Source organism: Scardinius erythrophthalmus, assembly GCF_964197995.2.
Source record: "Scardinius erythrophthalmus genome assembly, chromosome: 20".
NCBI lineage: Eukaryota > Metazoa > Chordata > Actinopteri > Cypriniformes > Leuciscidae > Scardinius > Scardinius erythrophthalmus.
The window spans coordinates 34,795,396-34,821,205 of record NC_138240.1 but is presented as its reverse complement, the minus strand read 5'-3'; the positions used below and the strand labels follow the sequence as shown (position 1 = coordinate 34,821,205).

The 25,810-nt window shown below is 37.2% G+C and overlaps 1 protein-coding gene across 1 annotated transcript; it reads left to right on the top strand.

The window, feature by feature from the left end:
* The first annotated feature begins 1,222 nt into the window (after nucleotides 1–1,222).
* wdr46 (WD repeat domain 46) lies at nucleotides 1,223–25,041 on the top strand. The gene is made up of 14 exons (XM_081348533.1): nucleotides 1,223–1,684; nucleotides 2,678–2,824; nucleotides 3,304–3,384; nucleotides 5,248–5,360; nucleotides 6,490–6,577; nucleotides 11,080–11,141; nucleotides 12,199–12,303; nucleotides 14,142–14,292; nucleotides 15,660–15,895; nucleotides 18,091–18,244; nucleotides 21,531–21,681; nucleotides 23,123–23,313; nucleotides 24,281–24,394; nucleotides 24,772–25,041. The coding sequence occupies exons 1-14, from the start codon at nucleotides 1,622–1,624 to the stop codon at nucleotides 24,886–24,888; spliced, it is 1,773 nt and encodes a 590-aa protein (XP_081204659.1). The 5' UTR covers nucleotides 1,223–1,621; the 3' UTR covers nucleotides 24,889–25,041.
* Nucleotides 25,042–25,810: the final 769 nt, after the last annotated feature.

The window sequence follows — 25,810 nt, the reverse complement described above, 5'->3', positions numbered from 1 at the left end:
AGGTGGCGCTGTCACTAAAAACCTAGGGTCCTAGAAATGCGGTCCTAAAAGTGGGGTCCTGAAAATGCAGCCTCCGGCTCTGCAGGCAGACCCTACTCGCACCGCCAGACCCGCTCTAACTAACCTAGAAATAGAGCATATAACTAGAGCTATTCACATCAATACACAGTCAGAGAGAGTGTCAACATACCTCAGATGAAACGAGAATGCCAGAAGGTAAGAACCCAGACTTACGAGGACCCGTACACCCATCAAAATAAAGCTTCTACATCATTGGTCTGTCAGAGCAACACTTAACCAGAGCCAATAGGAGGGCAACATCACTTATCCTGCCACATATATAAAAATAAATAGGACATATGCCCACTTAAATTATCTAACAAATGATATATCCTTGGGTAAATGTTATTTACATTGAAGCTTCACATTCCTCAAAATAGGGAAACATGAAACATGCACATATTGCAGTCCAGAAACGACTGTACAGTGTGCGCTCTTATACTGCACAGCATTTGAAAGAGGATGATATGAGCCTGCAAGTTGCAAACATTCAGAGATTGCTGTTTGAGAGTGCCGTGTGAAATCAGCCTTACAAAGATCTCCTCAGCACAGGGCCGTAACCATCATAGACATCACTAGAAATGGCCAAATTGACCCCACCAATATTTGATATTGGCCCAGTCCCAAATGGCACCCTAAGCACTCACGGTCTTCCTACGAGTCTGCACTTTTGGGACGTAACGTCGCTTTGACTGTCGTCAAAAGTGCACATCAAGGGCACATATCGAAAGGGGACGCTCGCGGGCATCCTTCTACAAATCTAAAATGACAAATGGGACACCCTACGGTCTCATGGACTTCAAGGACAGCAGCAGCCATTGCAAGTCCACAAGACCGAAAGTGCATATGAAGTGTGCATTTGGGACATGGCCTGCGACGCTTTAGTTTTAAAGTCCCCATGAAATAATTTTTTTGGGGCTTTTAGTATGAATATGTTAGCCTTGCTGTTATCTATATTCAAAGCTTACAGTTATGGACAGAATGCTGTATTTTAAAGCGATATGGAGGAGATTAGGAGGAAACTGCTGGTCAATGGCTCTGGCCGAGCTGTGATATAAACTAAACGCTATTGGCTATTTCTAAGAAAAGGGGAGGAGCTGTTCGATATGCCCCGCCCTGTCTTCCTGTTTCAGTGGAAATTAACGTCAACACACTGAATAATGATGCTTCGCGTTTAAAGGCACTTCAGTGGGCCTTAAAGATCAGTTCAAACTACTATAAAGATAAAGATATAACTATATTCGATTCCACAGCAGCGGACAATATCATTCTGTTTATTATAAGCGCTCGCTTATATAAATTCCCTTAATTCCCCTTTAGAACTTATTTAATGCCTTTATGGAAAATGTACATTTAAATACAGAAATGCATTGTCATTTTACATATTACATTTCTAATTGAATATTGCTACCCATATGCTTCCATAATAGAAGACATGGTTACAAGAAGCAGCAGCAGCTTCTCCAGTTCGGCAGGGGACGGTAATTCACCTCTAGGTTGTTTGATGATTGCCAAATAGACGCTAGAAGAAGAGTTCTGCTCTTGTTGTCTTAAAACAAACATGGCGGCGCCAACGCCGGAGGATTCGTCCAGCACACACGTGGAGAAAAAGAGCAAGCAAAAGGTAAACATGATCAACCCCTGCTCTGGCTACAACAGCACTCGCTTTTCACTAAGATGTGAGAAGTCTATAGACATAGTATACATTTATTTTTTTTATTTCGGATAGTCAGAGTAAAGGTAAGATGTTGTCATCATCGCAAAATACGTCGCTTCTTGACTTTCACGGCTTTATAATATTATACTCGTCATTTCTTCCTGAACTTTTTGATAGAATGTAAGTAAAATCTATCGTTTGAAAAGTGTACAGTCAGTGTGGTTGATTGGTATCATGTGTGGTAAATAGCATATTAACTGTTATTTTCATAATATTTCAATACACCTCTTCTGTAATGAGCATGTTTTGAATTAATATTCATTAAGAAAAAAATTCTTATTGAGTAATGAAGTTCTTGAAAACATAAATATATTATCTATACTGTATTATTTACTTATCTTAATACACCTCTTCTGTAATTAGCATGTTTTGAATTAATATTCATTAAGAAAAAATCCTTATTGAGTTCTTGAAGTTCTTGAAAACATAATCTCATCATTATTTCCCAGAAAAAAAAAATATCTTAAAACATTTTCACTGCTTATTAATATTTGGAAACCTTTAATCCACTGAAACATTTGCAGACACTCATTACTTTCTGTATTTCTAAGAACTTCTAGATTTTTTGGGTTACCCTTTATTTTAAGGTGTCCGTGTTACAGTGTGTAATAATAATTATATGACTTACTATAGGGTTTGGTTTAGTTGCATGTAATTATTGTGAATAATTTATAGATATTACATGTAATGTGTAACAAGGACACTGAAAAATAAAAGGCTGCCAAATGTTATCATGGACAGTCTTATTTATTAACCCACCAAGGTGAATATTGTTTACCATTCAGGGACAAATGTTGTTATGATCATCTGCATTTATTTCCCATGGAAGACATTTGTTCCTGATTGAAAATGTAAAATAAAGAAAACATTTCTGAATGTGTTTGTCTTTTCCTCGCTCAGCTTTCAAAACGCTATTGGGAGGAATCAAAAAACACAGACCAGAAGAAACCCGAGGAAGAACTGAGTAAAGATGTGCAGAACCAGAGTGAAGCAACAGTAAAAGAAAGGTCATTAAAAAGGAAGAAAGGTGAAAGTGACCAACCAGTGGTAAGAGTTAGTTTTTCCATTCAGTGACTTTACTTTACTAGTATGCTATGTATGAATGTGCTAGTATGCTAATCAGATCAGTGCTTCTTCTCACGGCTTGACACGAGCTGTTTTGTTCAGCAGATGCTGTGACTTGTGGTTTTCCAAAGTTACTCAGCTTTGTCACTGGCCACAATTCTGACATATATCGACGATATCATGTCAAAATGATATTCGAATTCTGACGATATCATGTCAAAACATTTGAGAACAACTGCTTTAAGCATGAAATTTGCTTATTTTGCACCATTATCGTGGTTCCCAAATAATCACGATTAAGTGATTTAACAATTGCCAACGCACAACTTAATCACACCCTTAATTGTTTTAACTGCACCTTTGGTTTCCTGCACCTAGACGTTTTTGCTATGTCCTAATATGAACAATCAAAACGTCAATATTTCAGCAGCCCTTCTCATCGGATCATATTGTGTATTTAGAAAGAGGACCCTTTTCCCGGTCAGGCTCCGATACCGACAGAACGGCTCCAGAAGTTTCGGAGAGGAGAGAAACACAAAGCGGTGAGTCCCGATTTATACTTATACTTGTGACATTGTCCAAATGCGTTCCTGTATATTTTAACACTTGTTTTGAGTCTATTCGGCATATAGAAATGGATGCAAGTTGCTGTTAGGGGTGGGAAATATGATCTAAATCTTATATCACTTTATGAGAATTGAGTTTTTTGATGTAAAATTAATACATATTTTTACAATTTTATAAATATAAATATAATATAAATATTATAATATTTTAATATTTTTAAATAATATTTAATATTATAATATTAGATTATATTATAATAATATTTTTACAATACCAAAATGATAGATCGCAGTGAAATTTCATACATTTCAATACCAATTTCAATTCCACAGAAATAAGATATTTACCTCAAAATATACTGATAACCATCTGAACACCCTAATGTACACTACTGATGACAAAGATGTAAAAGTCACAAAATCACATGAGATCACGCATGGACTTCTGTGGGAACGTCCTTTTACTGATTTTCAAAGTTATACATCACTGTTTCTAGCCTTTGAGTTTGTTCCGTCACATCAGCGTTTCATTCACCAAACTTGCATACGCCATTGCTTGTATAGTGATTAGATTCGCGGTTTAGGATTGCAGTCTTAAACTAAGACTACATCTACATTAATCCGGATACGTTTGAAAACGGCGTTTTCGTTTATAAACGCTCTCTGTCCACACTAGCGTTTTCAGACGTTTCAGTGTGGATGAGAAACTTTTGAAAAACGCCTGAAAACGCTTAATTCACCTTTACTGCGCATGCGTAAAACCCCACAAACGGTCACTGATATGATTCAGGGGGAAAAATAATGACGTTATCGCGCATTTCTTCTGACAGGATCATTTTATTTAGTAAAATATGTCCAGGTCGCACGCAGTCACCATATGTTTGGTCTAAAACGCGACCGCTCTCATGTTTAGCCGCAGGACAGCAAATGTGAGTGTATTCTGTCATCTTTGCAGGACTGTGATATGAAGAGTGTGCAATGTAGAATATTAAGCGAACAGCACATAACAGGCACAATACTGGTATAAACATGAGTATCTATTGGTACAATATGCGTCACATGACTAAATTTACGTAATCGTTTTTAAATCCCACCGGTTTCACAGTCCACACTACAACGCAAAAACGGCGTTTTCAAATGTATCCACTTTGGAGAGCGTTTTCAAAGAGCTTCGTTTTCATTAATAAAAACGCCGTCTCAGTGTGGACAGAAGGCCAAACCGGAGAGAAAAATATATTAGTATTAGTGTGGACATGGCCTTAAATACAGAACTACACGACCAGTCGATGTTCTTGGCAGATTTTGTGAGATTCACACCAATAACGCTTGACACATTATCTGAAACTTTACATAAGGACTAGGGATGTACGATATATCATATCGGCCACACAAACGATGTGTTCATTTTCAATGTTATCGTTATCGGCCTGATAAGAACATTTGTCCGATATATTAAAGCCGATAAATAAGGTATTATTTCCTTCAGCTGAGACTCTTCAGATGCGCACTGTTCAACATTATGGTTTTGAATCGCTTGAAATATGATTGGAATCACTTCAATAAAGGAAAATGCAGTTCATGTGCAGTGCACGTCTGTCATATCGGCTGCATAAAATTATAAGAACAACATTATAATTGTGTGCTTGGGACATGGCTTTTAATGATGAGACTTTTGTTTTTATAATCCAAAATTTGGATTTAATTGTATCGTCCAGTATATTGGTTATCGACTTTTAAATATAAAGAGTTATCGGTATCGGCCAAAGGTTTCATAGAGGTGTATCCCTAATAAGGACTGTATTTCGGGTGTTCACACTCCTCCTCTCTGTGATGTGTCAGCCCGCAGGAGCCGGGAGAAAGCTGAAGGAGGCCATTGTGTTCTCGGAGTCCGTGTCTGAACTCGCTCAGAAACAGGCCGCACGATACGACCTCCTACTTCCAGAGGATGCTGGGTAATGTAGTTCACATATTGTGCCAGATGAAAAGAAGAATGACACTGACAAACACCCACATGATCTCATTCCTAAATGACAACGATTCAGCCATGTCTATTAAAAATACAGTCCTCTCAACCACACACACACACACACACAGTATCGTTATTTACGTTACCAATATTCAAATTAGCACGGATTTATATTTTGGCAATCAAAATAGAGCAAATCACCTTTTGAAAGTAGCTTAGCGCTTCAGATTACGATTGTGTCGATTACATCATTACACCAGTAGGTGGCGACAAGTGACTAAAAATGTATTTGTCATTGAATCATTCAAGAAATTCGTTCAGAAATGCTGATTCATCCAGTAATGAAAGTCCTTGAATCATTCATTCAGACCTATTTTTAAAATACATTACATATTATTTTGTTTGGTTGTCTGTTCAGAATCATGATCTGTGTTTGAAACAAAGAAATCGTAAATCTCAATTTATCCAGAATTGTGCAGCTCTACTTTAATTTATATATTTATCATCAAACTAATTATATAATCTTTTTCACATTTTTTTAAAACTCTATAAAGCTCCTCTGTGGTGAAAATCCAGCTTTTAATGTTGTTTATGTGTCTATCTGGTGTTTTAATATGCTTTAAGACAAACCATGTGTAAAGTAATGTGGAGTGGAGGCGGGGCTAATTTGCATATTCATAGAACCGTGTATACTAAATGAGGCAAGGGTGTCGAGTTACATTCAAGCTATTTTAAGGGTTTTAAGGGATATAATTATTGACTACAGGGAGACTTTGAGATTATTGGCCAGTAGGTGGCGATATGCACAATGTAAATCGCCATTAAACAACAATACTGTATTATGGCATGCTGGAACAAATAACCAGGAGTAAGAAAGATTTGGGTTAATCAACTGAGAGTTTGGGATTTATGTGAGGGTAAGTTGACCCTGCTTTCTGTCATTTCCCCCAGAAGCCTCAAACACTGAAGTTACAAATGGCAGTGGCTGCTCTTGGATAGAAAAGATTAGCTTGGACATTTGGTTTAACCACTGTTTGTGTGTTTGTATTCTTCATATATTCATAAATGTACACTACACACACATATAGAGCTCATGTCTGTCTGCTTGTCTTCAGCTTCCTGGAAGGAGACGAGGGTGAAGACACATGTACGATATCTCAAGATGACATCGCAGATGCTGTTGACATCACTTCTGGATCAAAGGTGAATTATTTTAGCACGTTTGAACGCTAGAAACTGCAGCGAGACCAATAATAAACAGAGTTTGTTGACTCCCCCCTTCACACACACAGTCTGTACTGGTAAAATACCGTTTAGAGATTGTATGTGAACCGGACTTTTTCAAAAATACCAGTTCTGTCGATTATCCAGTATGAAAAGTTGTAGGTTTTGGTATTGATTCAGATGTTACAATTCGATTCTATTTCGATTTTCGATTTCGATTAAATTTTCGATTTCGATTCTAAATTCTATTTCGATTCGACTCAATGAATATATATTTAATACAAATCCTATATTTATAAAAAATAAAAGAAGAAAAGTGAACAAGTTTACAAGTGGTTAATTAATAAAAAGAATTCATTATAAATTATAGACTAATCCTTATTAAAGTTACAAAAGTTCTTTAGTCAAGAGCAGTGAGTGTTTTTCTCTGTTCCCTTTGCTCTTTGATTAACTTTAGCGACAGAGATAATTAGTGGCTACTGTGTACTGTCCCTTTAAGAGCAGCCGCTGCTGACAGAGACGCGGATCTCATACGCGCCTCGTTCTCTCACGAGTCACAACTCTTCACGTTCATCATTAGACTGCTCTTATGTTATGAAGATACTCGACAAAAACACATTTTGACATAATTGTGTGTGTTATTGTTCGTTCAAGCGCGAAAGATAACTGTATTCTGGGCTGTCTTGTGCGCACGCACGATATTAGCGCGAGTCTTTCTGTGTGTCACAGTCAGGACATTCACAGGCAGCGAGCTCTTTTTTGTCTTATCGCGCATAAGAGCGGGGTCATGTAACACTAGCCAAAGGATGACAAAAATTAACAGATGCTGCATTAATTGCGTTAATAGCCCAAATATGTTTATTTCATCATAAATCACAGCATTTTGCGTCATATAATTGCGTAGGCTTGACATCGCGATTGCGAAATGATTAATCGTGCAGCACTAGTTGAGGTTATTTTATGATTAAGATAAAACAAACATAAAATCTCACAGCGTTAAGTATAAAATGGAGTTTGCAAGCCTATGAACAGTGGAGGAAAACTAATAGTGGCTTTTGGGTAATAGATAAATAAATATGGAAAAAAATCGATTCGTGGCGTTTGAGAATCGATTTTGAATCGACCACATTTTAAAAAACAATTAATTGAAAAATCTATTTTTTTTGCCCAGCCCTAAAAAGTTGTAACATTACCAGTATGATGCTATGTGTTAAGATTACCAGTATGAGGTCAAACGCGCTGATGTCAGAAGTCTATTATGGGCCAATCACAAAGCTCAGAAGGAGATGATGCGATTACTCCATTTTTCACCTAACATGATTTTTTTTTTTTTATTGCTTTATTTTTGTCCTTGCTTATAGACGAGTTTGACAGAAGTTAGCCACTTTTGTTCCAACATGAAATGTGTCGTCATCTATGAGTGTTTAGTGACATAATATCCCTATTAAGTGGATGCGTGAAAGAGACGTGAGACTGAATGCACTGAAAAGCCCCTGCGCTACTCGTCTATATATAAAAAATACAGTAGAGCTGCGCGATTAATCTTTAAAAGACTGTGATCTCGATTCAAACACGCACGTGATCTTCCGATTTGTCTGTCTATTAAACCTTTGACAAAATAATATCTCAACATTTAAAGCTGTGTTGGCGCTGACCCGGAGAGTCGTCATGAAACTTCGTCTTTTCAACTTCATAGCTTCATTATTTCTGATGCAATAGTTAAAATTATCATAGAAGTACTGAGATTAAAGTTTAAAGTTCAAATATGAACACTGATGTCCACAGTAGTGATCAAAATAGAGTAAATCAGTTTTTGATCTTAAACGTACAGTATGGAATTTTTCACCGCTAGGGGTCGCTAACCTATTTACAATAACAAAGGCGTAGATTGATGACACAACATTTGCTAAGAATTATGGATGTTGTCGTCAACGTCAAGCCGGCCGATCTAATAATGTTTATGGATGACTGAATACATCGATGTTTTTATCATGACTGTGATATGAAGCAGTTCGGGATTGCTAAGAGACAGCTATCAGCTCCACACGCGACGCGAGTCCCGCGGATATAAAAGGAATATGGACATTTCATTCTACCGAACTACACGCAGAATTACTACCCACAGGTCAGTTTATTAGACAAATTAAACTTGTGAGGTAACGCAGCGCTGTTTCACCTGGTCTAACATTACACTAGCACACTAAACTGCATTTGAATGTGTTGAAATGTATGTGTTAGTTTGTCTGTATGAGACTAGCAGTTAGCTAGATCAACATTAGAATAACATACAGATCATATTCTAACATTTTATCATTGTTGAACTGTATAACATTGATTAGTTTTATGTAAATGTGCTCACCTGTTCAATAAGTACATGTAAGAGCGGTCGAAGTCTCGGACGTGGAGCTCTGGTTTATATACTGTCTATGGGAGCTCTCGGCCTCTCGAAAACACCGCGCTGATATTGATTCTCGTTTTAGTTCTCCTTTTTTATCCAAAGTCTGCTTGCCATGGTCCATAATGTTTGAACGAAACAACAACAGCGTGCAGATAGACATTGCGCACTCCACAGTTGTCTGCGTCTGTCGCTTTGGTTAATCAGAGGGCTCTGCTCATAGCTCTGGTTGCCATGGCAGTACGAGCGGAAACCATAGGCGGAAACCAGGGACAACGCGGATATGACGCCATTGACTGCGACAAAACGGAAATAAAGAAACGTGCCGTGTCTAAAAATTAAATAAAAATTTCTCCTGGTTTGAAAGTTGTTGGAAACAGTCGGGATAATGTATGTACACAACAAAAAAAAATATATAACGTAGATATAGTGATTTTTGCTAATTTTAAAGCAAAAAAGTTACATATTGTGCCTTTAAACTTGGCACTTAAAATAAGGCATTTATCGATTACATTGTTCCGCCAGTAGGTGGCGACAAGTGACTGTAAAAAATGTATTGTTATTGAATCATTTATTAAAGAGAATGTAATATTGTATGATGCTTCTGAATAAAACTTGTAAAAATGACTCATCTTATACATGATGTACAGTCTGTATAAGTGTATGATTTAGCTTTTCCCGATGGTCTAGTGTTAAAAAAATCACAATGCATTGCAATATTGAATCGCAATACTTGTATAATCGTAATTCTTAAAAATCTAAATGCGTATCGGCACCCAAGTATCGTGACAGTATCGAATCGGGAGATAGGTGTATCGTCCCAGCCCTAGTTTTGAATAGTTTTGCTATTATACGTAAACTTGCGCTTGATGGACGTTGGCTGAGATTCATCATCACTGCGGCTCTGCTGTTGTGTGACGTCTTGTGTTTTTAAGAGCAAAAGTGCTTTCTGTGTGATCAGACCCTTTACGCCTGTCACTCAAAAGCAAAAAACGGTCAAATTGGACAGAAAGCGTCTGAAATGAAGACAACAGTGAAGCATTTAAGGGTCATTACCGAGGTTTACCGGTATTTCGGTGCTGATGGTCGCTTAATGGTAAAAAGACTGAATGTCATTAAAATTTAGATTTATGCATGATATGGAAGCTGAATAAATAAGCTTTTCATTGATGTATGATTTGTTAGGATAGGACAATATTTGGTTGAGATACAACTATTGAAAATCTGGAATCTGAGGGAGCAAAAAAAATCTGAACATTGAGAAAATCTCCTTTAAAGTTGTTCATTTATGTTGGCGATTGTGCTGCATTCACTCACAAAAATACATGTTTTATATATTTCCAGTAGGAAATTTACAAAATATCCTCATGGAACATGATCTTTACTGAATATCCTAATGATTTTTGGCATAAAAGAAAAATCGATAATTTTGACCCATACAATGTATTGTTGGCTATTGCCACAGATATACCCGTGCGACTCTGGTTTTGTGATCCAGGGCCACATATATAGTGTGTTTACCAGAAAAGTAAATCTGGTAATTTCACACTAAATTTAACATGTTTAATGTATAAAATATGGTTATGAATGTCACAGATGGAGGCATTATTATTAGCATTAGCATCACTGGTCAAAGTCTGGAATAAGGTGTTTTGAAAGAAGAGTCTGTTACGCTGCGTTTGTGTCCTCAGACTAAAGCCTTTCATAAGTGTGTCAAATCAGTCCCTGCGGCCTCGTCCCCGGATTCACAGATAAAAGCTTGAACATGAATGCTCTTTTCTGCTTAGATGTTCCAGTAATGAATCTATTGATTTATGTGCATATTTTTGGACCATATTTAATTGAGATCATCAAGCCACATGCAGCAGTGTTGCGAAAGAATCCAGAGAAATGAATCAAAGCAAATGGATTTACTTCTTTAGAAATCTAGAAACAAATCTTTGCTACTATACATTTGTTAAATATGACATTTTAGAAAACGAACAAGCATGTATACATATTAATCCGATTTTTACAGACCTACAGGTTTTTTAGCAGCTACACATTTGATATGTTCTACTAGGTGTTTCTTGTTCTCTCCCCACAGTACTTCAACCTGCATCTCTCCCAGTTTGGCCCGTATAGGCTGGACTACAGCAGAAATGGACGGTATGTGCTAAAGGTTTAAGAGTTCAGAACTGATGGATCACTGCATGTACTTGTGTTAAAAGGGTCAGTAACAACTAACAATGTCTGATATGATGGAAGGGAGAAACCTTTAGAAATACATGTTTCAGACATGCCAAGTTAAAACTTGTTTATTAATAAATGTTGGGAAAAAACACTCTTTATGCATTTATAAAATTAAAAACCCAGATGGGTTATTTAAAAGAATTCATTTACTCTTATTTGTTTGTCTAATATGTAAAAAAATGCACAACATTTCTTGTCTTGTCACTTCAGTTATGAATTACATGAATCATGTAAATTGTGCCATTTTCAATAAAAAATTAAAATGCAAAATTCGATATAAAACAGTTGAGTAGTTTACATCACTGGATATTACTGTCGATCATTAAACATTTATATCATAAAATATGAACAAATTTGTATTTTTATATGCTTGAAATTGGAAAAAATGTTTGACTATTTTTGTCGACACCTCAGGATTTCAATTATTGTACCTGTTTTTTCCTTCTTAATGTACATTGTTGATATCACTGTACCTTGTCTAATAATATTCAGACTGTTGGTTACATTGGGAGATTGTTTGGATTAAACTCGTAATCATATAAAGTGTGAACAGAAGTAGATTTCTGTTGCAATGCTCTTGTCTCGCTCACATTTACATGTACATTTTGGAACCTAGTAATTATATTTCTGTGTAAATCTATAAATAGGTTAAACACATTACCTGACAAAAGTCTGCCATTAATTAATTCAGACAACCCTGTTTTTTTTCCCCCTTGAATATCAGTTTTCTTGAGATTTTACCATTTAACTACCATAATTAATCTTATTAATTAAAGTAAACATTTAATCAGATTTTTAAGAAGAAAAAAGTGCTCTTTTTCTTTATGATCTCAGGACATATACTTCAATATACCATGAACATTTTAATCCAGAAATTTAAATCGTGTTCATTAAAGAAGAGGTTTATTTAAATTGCACAAATTTATGTGTATATGTGTGTGTATATATAATCAACTTGATCTGTCTGCCACAGGCATCTGCTATTGGGTGGAAGGAAAGGTCATGTGGCCTGTATCGACTGGCAGTCCAAAGACCTGATGTGTGAGATGAATGTCATGGAAACGGTGAATGACGTCAAGTAAGTGCACATTCATTAAGACGCGTCTCTTGATTTTAAGCTTTGCTTAGAAAATAATACATTTTTAGATTTTCTTTTGCTTGGCTGGCTAAAAAATCTTTTAATGCTAAGCAAGCAACCTCTGCCAAACTCTTGTCTTCAGTACATGAAGAGCAGTGCCACCGTCTGACTGGCCAGGTTTCAGTCCAGCTGATTTCTGCTTGTGAGCCTCATTTCTGTAATCTCTGGAAAATCAGAGGGAGTTTTTGGGTGCGGCAGCTTGAGTTAATTGTCTCTTACCATCTATAAATATACTTTAACATATCAGCCTGGCGGCAGCTTGCAGTCTTCGGGACTTGGTAGAAGGCTGGGTGATAAAACTGTTAAAATGATAATGTATATTGCTGAAGATATTTCTGCCAGTTGAAATATTTTTGTGTCATGGTTATACCACTTTCCGGCAATGCTGAATCTTCAAAAACAAGAATAACATTTTCCCAATTTGTCATTTTGCGGTCTTAAAGCTACACTGTGTAATTTTTTAAGTTGATTCTTAGCAAAAAACTAGGGCTGTCAAAAGATTAATCGCGATTAATCGCATCCAAAATAAGAGTTTGTGTTTAAATAATATATGTGTGTGTACTCTGTATAATTATTTTGTATATATAAATACACACATATGCTTGTATATATTTAAGAAAAATGTGTAATTTATATATAAAAAATATATATTTATATATAATATAAATTATATATAAATATATACAGTATATGTATGCAAATATTTCTTAAATATATACATGCATGTGTGTGTATTTATATATACAAAATAATTATACAGAGTATACACACATATATTATGTAAACACAAATTTTTATTTTGGATGCGATAATCGCGATTAATCTTTTGACAGCCCTACAAAAAACACTTTCTTTCAAAATTATATGTGCTTATTAATGTGTAATTACTTCTACCAGCTAATCAAGTATTCTCGTAAGCGTAGAATCTGCCATTTAGAATACATACGAGCGAGTCGCTTGAATGGCGGCAGCCATGTTGCGCCTCCATCTTGAAAATACATTAGCCTAAGAGGGACATACCTGGAAATTCAAGCTTCGTTTTAAAACTCAGTGGCACCGTGACGAATGCGAGGGGGAGATTACTCACGACTGCCGGCAGATCTGAAATAATACGGCCACCGTAGGAGTTAAAACGCCCTCGGGATGGGAGGGGCTAGAAAGTAATATTCAGTTTGTAGTGATATACAATTTCACCGCTAGATGGGAGAAAATCCTACACAGTGTAGCTTTAATCAGTGCAATGTTCATGACAATTAAAACTTTTTTTTTTTACTGTTTTTATTTTATTTATTTTTTAAGTGATTCCAATCATATTTCAAGCAATTCAAAACCATCATGTTGAACAATGCGCATCTGAAGTGTCTCCGCTGAAGGAAATAATCCGTTATTTTTAGCCTATCAGCTTTAATATATCGGCCAAATTTCCTTATCTTGCCGAATGCGTTAACATTAAAAATGAACACATATCGGCCGATAACGATATGGTGGCTGATATATCGTGCATCCCTTTTTTTATGCTTTTTTTGTGCATCCCAGATTTTAGACATTTTTGCTTCATTCACCCACCCCATCTGATCCGCTTCCTCAGCCAAAGCGAAGCAGCATGACAAAAACCCTGATTGCATTTCTTTGTATTGGACTGACACATTTGAAATTAAGTCAGTCCAGATTCAGTTTATTTAGGGTTTTTATCACTATACATCCTGTACCCCTGTGCTTCAGTAATGAGTATGTCTCAGTCTGGTCTCATTTGAAGCTCACTCTCTGTGCTCCTCCAGGTGGCTTCATACGGAGGCCATGTTTGCTGTGGCGCAGAAGAAATGGCTCTACATCTATGACTCTAAAGGTGTGGAGCTCCACTGCGTGAAGAAGTTCAACGACGTCTTGAAAATGCAGTTTCTGCCCTACCACTTCCTACTCGCCACTGCGGTGCGTCAGCAGATGCTTTTGGACAAACTTTGAACTTCTTTAACGCTTTGTTAACCTTCCACATAGGATTGACTGTGCACTGTTCTTTTAAAAGTAATGAAAAAGTTGTTCAATTGTCAATGTACAATGTATTCAATTCAGGCTATTCCAGAGATTAGGAGCCGAATGTGAGAAAGCTCTTCCTCTTCAAGTAGACTTGAATATCCTCTTGATAGAAGATTGGTTAAATACAAATGAGCTAGACTGTTTATGGCCTTATAATTTATAATTTAACAGGTAGACAATGTAGAGATTATAAAATGATATGATCATATTTCCTTGACCTGGTAAGAATTCTAGCAGCTGCTTTTTTGGATTAAATGTAGTGTTTATTGGAGATGCAGGACCTAGTAGTTCATTACAACAATCCAGTCGTTGCTGTCTCATATTGCACCCTGATCTTTAAAGAGGACCTATTATGCCCTTTTACAAAGTCTTGAATATGTTTCTGGGCTCTACTAGAACAGATTAATTCATTATTTTCCTCATATTCTCCATTGCTGCAGCTCCTCTCTTCCCAGTCTGTCAGTAACGCTCTGTTTAGTTCTGGTCTCTATGAAGCCCCTTCTCCTGAAAAGCACACTGTGCTCTAATTGGTCGGCTGGAGCAGTGTGTTATGATTGGTCGAGCGCTTCAAGAATGTCCCGCCCCTTACCATAACCGGCAGTTTCAACACGCTACTAACTTAAACAACCGCCCCTTTATTCTGCGTATTAATTATTTCAGGGATGCACCGATATGAAAATTTTGTCTTATACTGATAATTCTTTATATTTGAAAGCCGTTAACCGATATATTGGCCGATGAATCTAAATCCAAATTTTCATTTAAATTTTCAGACGACGACATCTTCTGATCATACGTCAGCCACCGTAGCTTCTCCTTCGAGTTTGCAATTTGAGGGATGGGCCATGAGTGACTGACTGTTTGCAATTTGTAAATCTCACCTCTAGATGCCACTAAATATCACACACTGCACCTTTAAAACCATCATGTTGAACAGTGCGCATCTGAAGCGTCTCAGCTGAAGGAAATAATACATTATTTATCAGCTTTATTATCTCGGCCAAATTTTCTTATCGGTCTGATAATGATAACATTGTAAATTACCATATATATCGGTCGATACCAATTATGGTGCATCTCTAAATTATTTAAATGATGAAAATTGTGACATGTTCGTTCCCGGAAGAAAACTCAAGACTCCAATGAAGGCAGTTCAGACAATCAAAGTTTTGTGTATGAAAAAGAGATTTCTCCCATTTGTATTTCAGACTGTATTCCTTACAGGTTTTCCATATGTCACTAATAATGTTTTGACCTTTCAGAGTGCCACAGGGTTTCTGCAGTATCTGGACGTGTCGGTTGGTAAAGAGGTCGCAGCCATCGGCACTAAACTGGGGCGTCTAGATGTGATGGCGCAGAATCCCTATAATGCAGTGGTTCACTTGGGTCACCCGAACGGCACCGTGAGTCTGTGGTCGCCCAACCAGAGAGAGCCGCTTGTGAAGATGCTGTGCCATCGGGGTGCTGTGCGTTCCCTAACCGTGGACAAAACCGGCATGTGAGTGTCACTATATACTGGGGGAATTCACTTCAGTGCCTGACTCAAGGATTTATACTAATGTGTCTGTTTGCTGAGTCTTGGTTCATTTTTTTATATATTAAGGCGTGCTCCAGTTCACACAGACCGAGACTGCTTTTTTTTTTTTTTTTTTACACATATTAAAGTAGACCTATTAAAGGCATACTTCACCGATTAGCATTCAGCTTTGCATCAGTAGAAACCCAGTAGTATTCTCGAGTGACCGTGCTTCCCTCCCTCATGTCCCCCTGAGACGAGAGATTTCTGTATTGTGTATCTGGGAAAAAACCTCAGATGAACAAAAATCGTAATTTATCGTCATCAGAGGATTTTCTGTCCAGAGGCGAGAGACTATAGGAGCTCGTCCCGCATGTCCTCAACCCGCACACAGGGGGATCTCACCATAAAACACCGTCTTTTCAGTTTCCAGTCGACTAGTAGCCTAGCTGTATCATTTCTCCTGATACTGCCCTCTGTAACCGGTAGGCGTGGCTTGGGTATGTCCTCGTAGGGCAGCGAAGCAAGTGCATTCTGGGAGTTGTTGTCTTTCATCCACATGAGCCAAAAATACATTTTCTGGCTTTTCTCAGTCTAGAAGGCACCAACTTCTAAAATAATTTCACATTTCTACTACATAAATGATAGCCTGGGTTTCCCCATGCTGCCTTGAACGCAGCGCAGTTTTATTCACGCTGCTAGGCAGTCTGGACACCATGGACCAGATTTTCCCCTCAAAAAGGGAACCAATCACAGAACGGGGAGGGAGCAGCAAGACGATGACGACGTCTTGAGACACACCGAAGCAGTTTGTTTATATCTATGGATCCAACATGGCAGCAGACGCGAAGTTGCCTTTCGATGCAGCCTTAGATAGTGTTCTAAGTAGTTTAGAACGCAAGTTTATTTAGTCTTCTTCCTCGTCGAATTTCTGCCGCTCTACATACGTCATCTGGTATAATTGAAACGATTGGATATGAGCTACGTACAGGCGCATTTGATAGACATTCGTATCGCCCAATAAACGGCTCTGGGCATTCGTAAACCACGCCTCAAATACGAGAAAGTGAACATGTGGTTCCCAGACCACGTCTCAATGAGAAGAGGTCTGACGTTAGCCAGGCTACATAAATGACCCCATTTAAATACACATTCATCTTTCCAGCGGTGAAATATCCCTTTAACAGTTTCGAATGATGCATTACTCATAATTATCTGTATGATAAGAAGTATTTTAAGTTGGCATGTGAGTATCACTATATACTGGGGGAATTCACTTCAGCGCCTGACTCAAGAAATTATATTGTTGACGCTGAGTCTCGGTTCATTTGATTATATATTAAGTTAATTATGTTTAAAAGTAGACCCTTAACAGTTTTGAATGATGCATTACTCATACTTATCTGTATGACAAAAACCAGAGCACTGTTTATACAGATCACTTTACTGGGGGAATTGAATTCAAGAAATTATACACATCTGGTTGTTGCATCTTTTAAGAAAAAGAAAAGAAAAACAAATTGTGCCATGGCAATACGCCAGTTCTTGTGCTTTCTGTGGGTATAGTTAAGTCAAGTCACCTTTATTTATTTAGTGCTTTTTACAATATAGATTGTTTCAAATTAGCTTTACAGCAGCTCTAGAATAAAGTTATTGTCCAGCTAAAGTCAGTTTTCAATTTATTCATTTTCATTTGTAAAAATCATTAGTTATTAACTTAGGGGCCGCTAACACGACACTTTTAATGTGCTCTGGCTGTTAATTTACACAAAACCGGTTTTGGTTTAGTCAGTGTGTTGAATCCATATGAAGTTTTGGTGGCCTGAGAACACAAACTTTGAAGTAGGTTTCAAAGGGCAAGTTATAGAAAACTCCAGAAATGTTATGGCAGTTTTTCAGAAAAAAAAATCCCACTGTAATCATAGCTTTAAAAGTTTCATGTTTGGACAACTTGGGTCATGAACTTTTCCTGCAGCATCTCATTGTGTGTCTGCTATTTTACAGATGCGTTTTGTACTTGTGTTCTTCACTACTGTAAAGTGACGTGACTATCAGATATTTTCCGTGTCAGTTTTAATTATAGCATCGATTATTATTGATTTAGTTGTTGCATGCTGGACCATACCTTACGAGACCCTTCATTTATAACAATACAATGTCATATTTGTTTATTGCAGGCACATGGTGACGTCCGGTCTGGACCGGAAGCTGAAGGTGTATGACATCCGAGCGTTTAAACCCCTTCACTCCTGTTTTCTCCCAGCTGGAGCCTCTTGCCTGTCTCTGAGCCAGAAAGGACTGCTCAGCGCTGCTACTGGAGATGTTGTACAGGTAGTGTACATGGACACATGATACACACACAAGATCAACATCCACTGTCCCAACCCAACCCTTAACAATAACCTATCCCTGAAATCAGACCAGCGCATATCCAGTTGCAATTATACCAAAACAAATCACTCTTAAGTCAAGTCATTTTATTCATGTAGCGCTTTATACAATACTTAATGTTTCAAAGCAGATTCAGAACAATAAACGGGGAAATAACACAATCAAATTCTGCTATAAAGCAGCTCTAAAAAGACAGTAGTGTCATTCTTCAGTTCATTTCAATAACTGTACATTTCAACAATAATGAAACGAGTTAATTTCAGCTATATGCAGCTCTACTGAAGACAAGTGTTATTCACTGAGTCTGTTCAGTGCTCATTCAGATCAACAACAGTGCAGATGTCGCAAACTTCATCAATTGTGTCATATTACTCCAGTGTTATTGCAGTCGAATCGATAATATTACTGAGTGTTAAAGTCCCCCTGTAGTCAATAATTGTATCCCTTAAAACTCATCTTTGATCAACAAAATTACATATTGAAACGTTTTTTTCCTTGAAAAAAAATTCTTCATGCCTTAAAATAGCTTGAATGTAACTCTACACCCTTTCCTTATTTAATATATGCAGTTCTATGAATATGCAAATGAGCCCCGCCTCCACTCACTCACACCAGCTCAGAGATCCACAAAAAACTGGAATCACCAAAACGCAAGAATTATTCTGATTTTATTACAATGTGTAAGTGGCGATTGATAGTGGACAATAATGTGTGTAATGTACTGATGCTGTTGAGGCTCGCGCAGACAAATGGATACAAATAAGCGCAGCTCACGCAAAAAACTCAGTTAATATACTGAGGTAAAAATTGAGTTTTTATAATTATAACATATGATACAGTTAAGCAACATCACACGATCAAGAGCGCTGTTTTCCTGAATACCATCATGATTGAAAGTGACACTGATTTCATTCAACAGTTCAATAAACTAGTAGTCACTTACATTTTAGATGTAATATTGAGTGTTTTTGTAATATTTCAGCAGCGAAAATAGATCCAAACAAAGATCACAGCAGAACCACAGCGCATCTCACAGCATCTCACTCCATTACTGAATGATCCAGCGTTTTGAACGAATCGGTTGAGTGAAAGATTCAGTGACTCACTCATAAACTGCCTCGTTCTTCAATGAATCAGCCGTTTGAATCAATGACTCACTCATAAACTGCCTCGTTCTTGAAAGAATCTGCCGTTTGAATCAATGACTCACTCATAAACTGCCTCGTTCTTCAGTGAATCAGCCGTTTGAATCAATGACTCACTCATAAACTGCCTCGTTCTTCAATGAATCAGCCGTTTGAATCAATGACTCACTCATAAACTGCCTCGTTCTTCAATGAATCAGCCGTTTGAATCAATGACTCACTCATTAACTGCCTCGTTCTTCAATGAATCAGCCGTTTGAATCAATGACTCACTCATAAACTGCCTCGTTCTTCAATTAATCAGCCGTTTGAATCAATGACTCACTCATAAACTGCCTCGTTCTTCAATGAATCAGCCGTTTGAATCAATGACTCACTCAAACTGCCTCGTTCTTCAATGAATCAGCCGTTTGAGTCAATGACTCACTCATAAACTGCCTCGTTCTTCAATGAATCAGCCGTTTGAATCAATGACTCACTCATAAACTGCCTCGTTCTTCAATGAATCAGCCGTTTGAATCAATGACTCACTCATAAACTGCCTCGTTCTTCAATGAATCAGCCGTTTGAATCAATGACTCACTCATAAACTGCCTCGTTCTTCAATGAATCAGCCGTTTGATTCAATGACTCACTCATAAACTGCCTCGTTCTTCAATGAATCAGCCGTTTGAATCAATGACTCACTCATTAAGATGGATTAGCTGGTGGTTTAGTTTCATGTTTAAATCCAATAATTTTTTCCTCAACATTTCTTATTTGTATATTAAAAAAATATTTAAAACAATTTCATAACATTTAACGCAGTTGTAATTGAATGTCAATTATTTAATTTGATTGATAACAGCCAGATAGCGCCTCAATATTCTAATTCCATTTATGGAATTTGAAATGAGATGAAGTATATCTTTAATAACATTAGGGAAAAATGCCCTTTTTAAAGGTAAAAAATGCCTTCGGGGTAAATATCACAAACATGCAGATTTAAATGTCAAAGCTGATAGAACACTGATGAGAGTATTGCTTCAGAATAAATTATATTTACACCACAAAAAAAAAAAATCCGGACAAGCAATTTTTTACTTGAGCGAGTGAATGACCAATTTATTGTTGAGCCCTGGAGACATTCCTTTATTTCTGATTTACTTGAGGACAAAACGGCATGTAACAAGACAGTACTGAATTCTTTTCAATATGTTATATATAGAAAATAATATGAAGAATATAAAGAAACAGCTGTGCATACACATAAGTTGCAGTTATGAATGTTACACAACAATTCAATATTGTAATATTAGAATACTTTCTAAATTGTAACATTGAAACAAGCTTTCTCTATAAAGCTGCTTGAAACAATATCTTTTGTGAAATACATATACACTATACAAATTAACTTGAATTGCTATTAAGCCTCATTCAGACCATCATTCCAAATTAGATTTTTTATGGATATCCGATTAGAATCTGAGTGTGAACGGCAAAAAAGCACACAATTTATATATATATTTATTTTTTTACAAACCCGTTATGAGCTACCTTGTGTTTTGAAATCAACTCAACTCAACTTTTATTTATAAAGCACTTTCAAAACCATTAGAATGGACCAAAGTGCTGTCCATAAATAGTAAATAACTCTAAAATACATAGAAACATAAAATAACATCAAAACATGACACCAAGAAAAACATACAACCAGTCACTCACAGTTCTCAGACCTAATATAAAATAAGTAAATCCCACTCAAATTGCATTTCTGGAAATACATTTCAGTCACACTGGATTTTGTGTGGTTTATGTAAGTTTCTTGCACCATGTAAAACATAAACATGTCAGATGTTCCTATACAGGAAACATGCAAAGTGTCAGACTACCAGAAAACAATATAATGGAGACATGTTTTGAGATCAATGCAGATATTCCGGAAAACTAAAGAGTGGCATGGACACACAAATCAGATCTGAACCGTTGTGATACATCATGTGGACAGTCAATACCTTAAATCAGATTCCAATCGGATTCACAAATCAGATCTGGACTGACAGTGTGAACGGGGTCTTAGAGTTGTCTGTATGCATCCACAGGTTTATAAGAACGCTTGTGGAAGCAGTACTTTATCCAAACCCTACATGGCTCACCGCCTGCGAGGGCAGGTTTGTGGGCTTGCGTACTGCCCGTTTGAGGATGTTCTGGGAATCGGACATGATCAGGGCTTCACCAGCATGATTGTACCAGGTAAGACACAAATACATCAAAGTTCACTCAAAGGACATGTTCACTCCTTCATACCTGCATGTATAGTCAGCTGTTTCATGAGCTCTGTTCCCAAACCTAGTGAAGGCAACATGACATTGTTTAATGCGAATGAGCAGCAGTTTTCGGGAGATAAGTCAGATAATGTAGTGTTTCACAGAGTTATTTTAGTGTTGAGATTTATACTTTTTCAGTATATTGCAGAGATCATGACTTTGGCCCTGTTTACAGCTGTATTAAGATGCGTTTTGGTCGATCGGATCACGAGTGGACGACTCTAAATACAGGAGTAAACGGGTCTAAAACGCTTTGAGCTCGTCCAGTTTCCTCCACTTCCAGAGTTAGTTGAAAACACATTCGACCGGATTGCTTTCGTAGTGTAAACGCTCATGTGACCGAATGTGTTCAAACAGCCACTAAAGACCGTCTTCTCTCCGTCTACTGATCTAATGCGGGAACATTATGGGAAGAGTGATAGAGCGGGATTTAAACTGTCGTCTGAAGACTCAAGTTTGGTTTGAAGATGAAAAACATACGAAGCTCAATGTTCTCTCTCCATTCCTGATTTCTAACACACACTCACAGTGTTCGGCTGATCTCGCGTCTGTCAGAGCACAAACTGAAGCTAATGCTCTCCGTGTGTTTCTCCGTCGTCTCCGTGTAAATTACGTGTGCTTATTGTCCATTAGATCGTAAGATCCGGAAAACCCAAACATTTCCTCACCCATAGACTCTCCCCTCGAAGAAATCAGGACAGAAGTGTTTGAAAGTGGACAGAAGTGACGGATTAAAACACCAGGTGTAAACGGGAATGTGTTTCCCTCGTCTACTTGTGATCCGATCAATTAAAACGCATCTTAAAGGGGTGGTGTAATTCCCCTTTTTACAATATGTAAAATATGTATTTTTTGTCCCCAGAGTGTGTGTGAAGTTTTAGCTCAAAATACCCCACAGATATTTTTTTATAGCATGTTAAAATTTTCCTTTTTTGAGGGTGAGCAAAAACACAGTTTTGTTTGTCCCTTTAAATGCAAATGAGCTGCTGCTCCCGGCACAGGGGGCGGAGCTTCAAAAGCTCGTTCTCAGCAGAGCCATATATAGCCCTTTGTTGCGAGGCGGGGTTTATGTAAATTCTAGGGTTGGTGATGTCACTAACCCGGGAGGAATGTTGTGTAGTCTCTACCAGCCGTTTATTAGTCCTTAAAAAGATTTGTGTGAAAGCAAATATCTCCCTTTGCTTTGAACTTTGAGTGTTGTAACTTTGCAGATGTTGTTTATGATCAAACAGCAACATTACACTAACTAAAGTTAGAAAAGTGAAATCATAATCACCCCTTTAATATCAGGTGTAAACGAGGTCTGAATGTACAGGTCACATTTCACTTCAAAAAAGGAGAATGCAAGCTCTTGAATGTCTCTCCAGGTGCAGGAGAACCGAACTTTGATGCCCTGGACACAAACCCGTACCGCAGTTTCAAGCAGAGGCAGGAGTGGGAGGTCAAGGCCCTGCTGGAGAAGGTGCAGCCTGAGCTGATCGGCTTGGACCCGGGACAGCTGGGTAAAGTGGACCACGCCAGCTTTGAGCAGAGGCACAAGGAACGGGTTGAGGCTTTGGTAAGTTCAGCACTGGTAACCCGGCACAAATACATATGGGCCAATATTTTCACAACATCAGAACATTTCATTTCACGATAAAGATGTATATCACGATTTGTTTTTATTTATGTTATAAAATATATATATGGAGCCCCTAGAGGGACATGAAGGGAAAAAATATGAGACGTGAGAAAAAATGTTTTAAGTTAATGCTTTTGCGTTCCCCCCGAGAAACTCAAAACGCAAGAACATTGAAATATTTATTTTTCCCTCTCATCTCACTTTTTCTTCATCACCATGTCCCTTTAGATGCTTTGTAAAAAAAAAATAAGAAGCAAATTAAAAATAATAGTACAAAGATACAAATTAGATCTCACAAAAAAAACTTTTTAACATGTATTAAGAAATACTGCAATAATCAAATGTAAAAAAAAAAAAAATACTGCATAGTATGAATGAATAAATTGATTCTTATTAAAGCTAGAAAAGTTATTCAGTCAAGAGCAGTGAGTGATTTTCTCTTTGTGGTTTAATTAACATTAATGACAGTTTTCAGCTTGTTTACTTTTACTTCAGACTAGACATGTATCAGGATTCGGTAATATATATCGCAATAATGAAACGTGCACGATACTGTTATCGTGGGCACTTCAAAATACTGTGAATAATTATTTATTCCAAATAAATAACATTTTTAGAGTGCATTTTAAGAATACTTTAACCATTTAAAATGCAAAAAAAAAATAACCAATAGTGTTTTAGTTTATCTCACAGTTCAGCCAGAGCCGTTGACCAGCAGTTTCCTCATAATCTCCTCCATATCGCTTTAAAATACAGCGTTCTGTGCAGAACTCAAATGATGTCTGAGATGTTTCCTGGTCTAACTCGATCATGTGATCCGCTCTGTGTTTCGTGTCTCCTGAGCTTACGAGAAACCAGACGGTTTGATGTCATTATTTCAGACTTTGTCTTGTCTTTATTTCAGGGCTATGATCCATTAGCAAAAGAGAAGTTTAAGCCCATAAAAAAGAAGAAAGGAAGAAGTTCGGCAGGTTCTGTGGAGAAAAGAAAGAGGAAAGTCGCCCATGAGGATCAGAGGGTATTTACTTTTTACTTTCTCTCTGTCTGTCTTCTTTAATGTATTTGCATGTTCAAGCTCAAGAGCACCTGACAATGTTTGTATTAGTGGTGTTTGATAGTGATCATGTTTGAGGTTTGTTAAAATCATTAACCCTAAGTATTAGACTGGTGTGTTTGGAATCGTCTTGCACTGTTTGAGACACATGTTTGCTAAGGAGGAGAGGTAACTTTAACCAAGCAGATTCAAATTTTGGTAAAAAATATAGAGCGTAACAGGCCAGAATATCATAGACTTGAGGGATTTGTACAGTTAAAGGTCTAACTTACCCACAAATCCTCTCTCAGTATAGTGTTTCTCTTTGCTCACATCACTTCCTCTCTCGTGTGATTCTGCAGGATATAATTCGACAATCTGTACAAGAGAAAATGGAAAGACAGAAAGAGCTGGAAGAGAAGTCCAAGGAGAAGAGAGACTTGGGAATGAAGACGACTCTTGACCGTTTCAGGAAGTAGAGCGGCGATCCCCGACCGCTGTGAACACGAGGAGTAATGCAAAGCAGAACAGACATTTTTATAACAGAACCTCCGGGTGTCATTTCCACTGTTCCTTGATTGTGTACAAAACTAAGCTATTTGCTTGTTTAATAAATTTCCTAGAATATCTATAAGAAATTGCACATGTATTTATCTTTAAAGACCGAGGAATTGTTTTAAACGCTACCCACACACACTTGCTTTTTGCAAAAGTTTCTTGTCCACACTGAAATCATCTTCACTAAGATCTCACTGAGACGATGGCGAGAGACCAGACGTAAAGTTCTAATGCTATTCTGTTCTGATCATTTTATTAGCAAGCGTTCGGGTCGCACTCCATGTCTGGTCTAAAACACATTCGCCCTTATGTTTTGATGCAGGACAGCAATTGGGTGTAAATCTTTTGTCGTCTTTGCAGGATATACAATATGAATATTGTATGAAGTAACATTTATCTTCATCAACACTGACAGTGAACAGCACACAGCAGTATAAACACATCTCTATGGGTACAATATGCATCACATGACTAAACATGTCATCGTTAGGGTTTGGTATAGTTTGAATTTTAACGATTCCGATTCTCGATTCCTAATTTCAATTCTAAATAAAGGTAAAAAAATATATATATATATATATATATATCATTCACATTTATTGTCTTGTTGCAAAACATTTCATTGTAGCTGAATACCATGAACACAAATCAACAGAGGAACAGAGGTTTAGAAAAACCACAGCAAAAACAACTAGCCTAACTAATATTAACAACATTTTCAAGCATTATTAAAGACAAATAAACAGTCATTTAAATGTAAAATATCTATTATCACACAAATAAATACAACTGAGCAGAGATACGATTGAAATAAAGTGTTTTAAGGTTTTCAGGTATTCAGAA

Bases quoted from the DNA above. Each gene is read 5' to 3' on its own strand.
- wdr46 (XM_081348533.1), top strand. From the start codon at position 1,622: ATGGCGGCGCCAACGCCGGAGGATTCGTCCAGCACACACGTGGAGAAA. The intron at 2,825-3,303 runs GTAAGAGTTAGT...TTGTGTATTTAG, and splicing joins GTGAAAGTGACCAACCAGTG to AAAGAGGACCCTTTTCCCGG. The intron at 18,245-21,530 runs GTAGTGTACATG...ATGCATCCACAG, and splicing joins CTACTGGAGATGTTGTACAG to GTTTATAAGAACGCTTGTGG.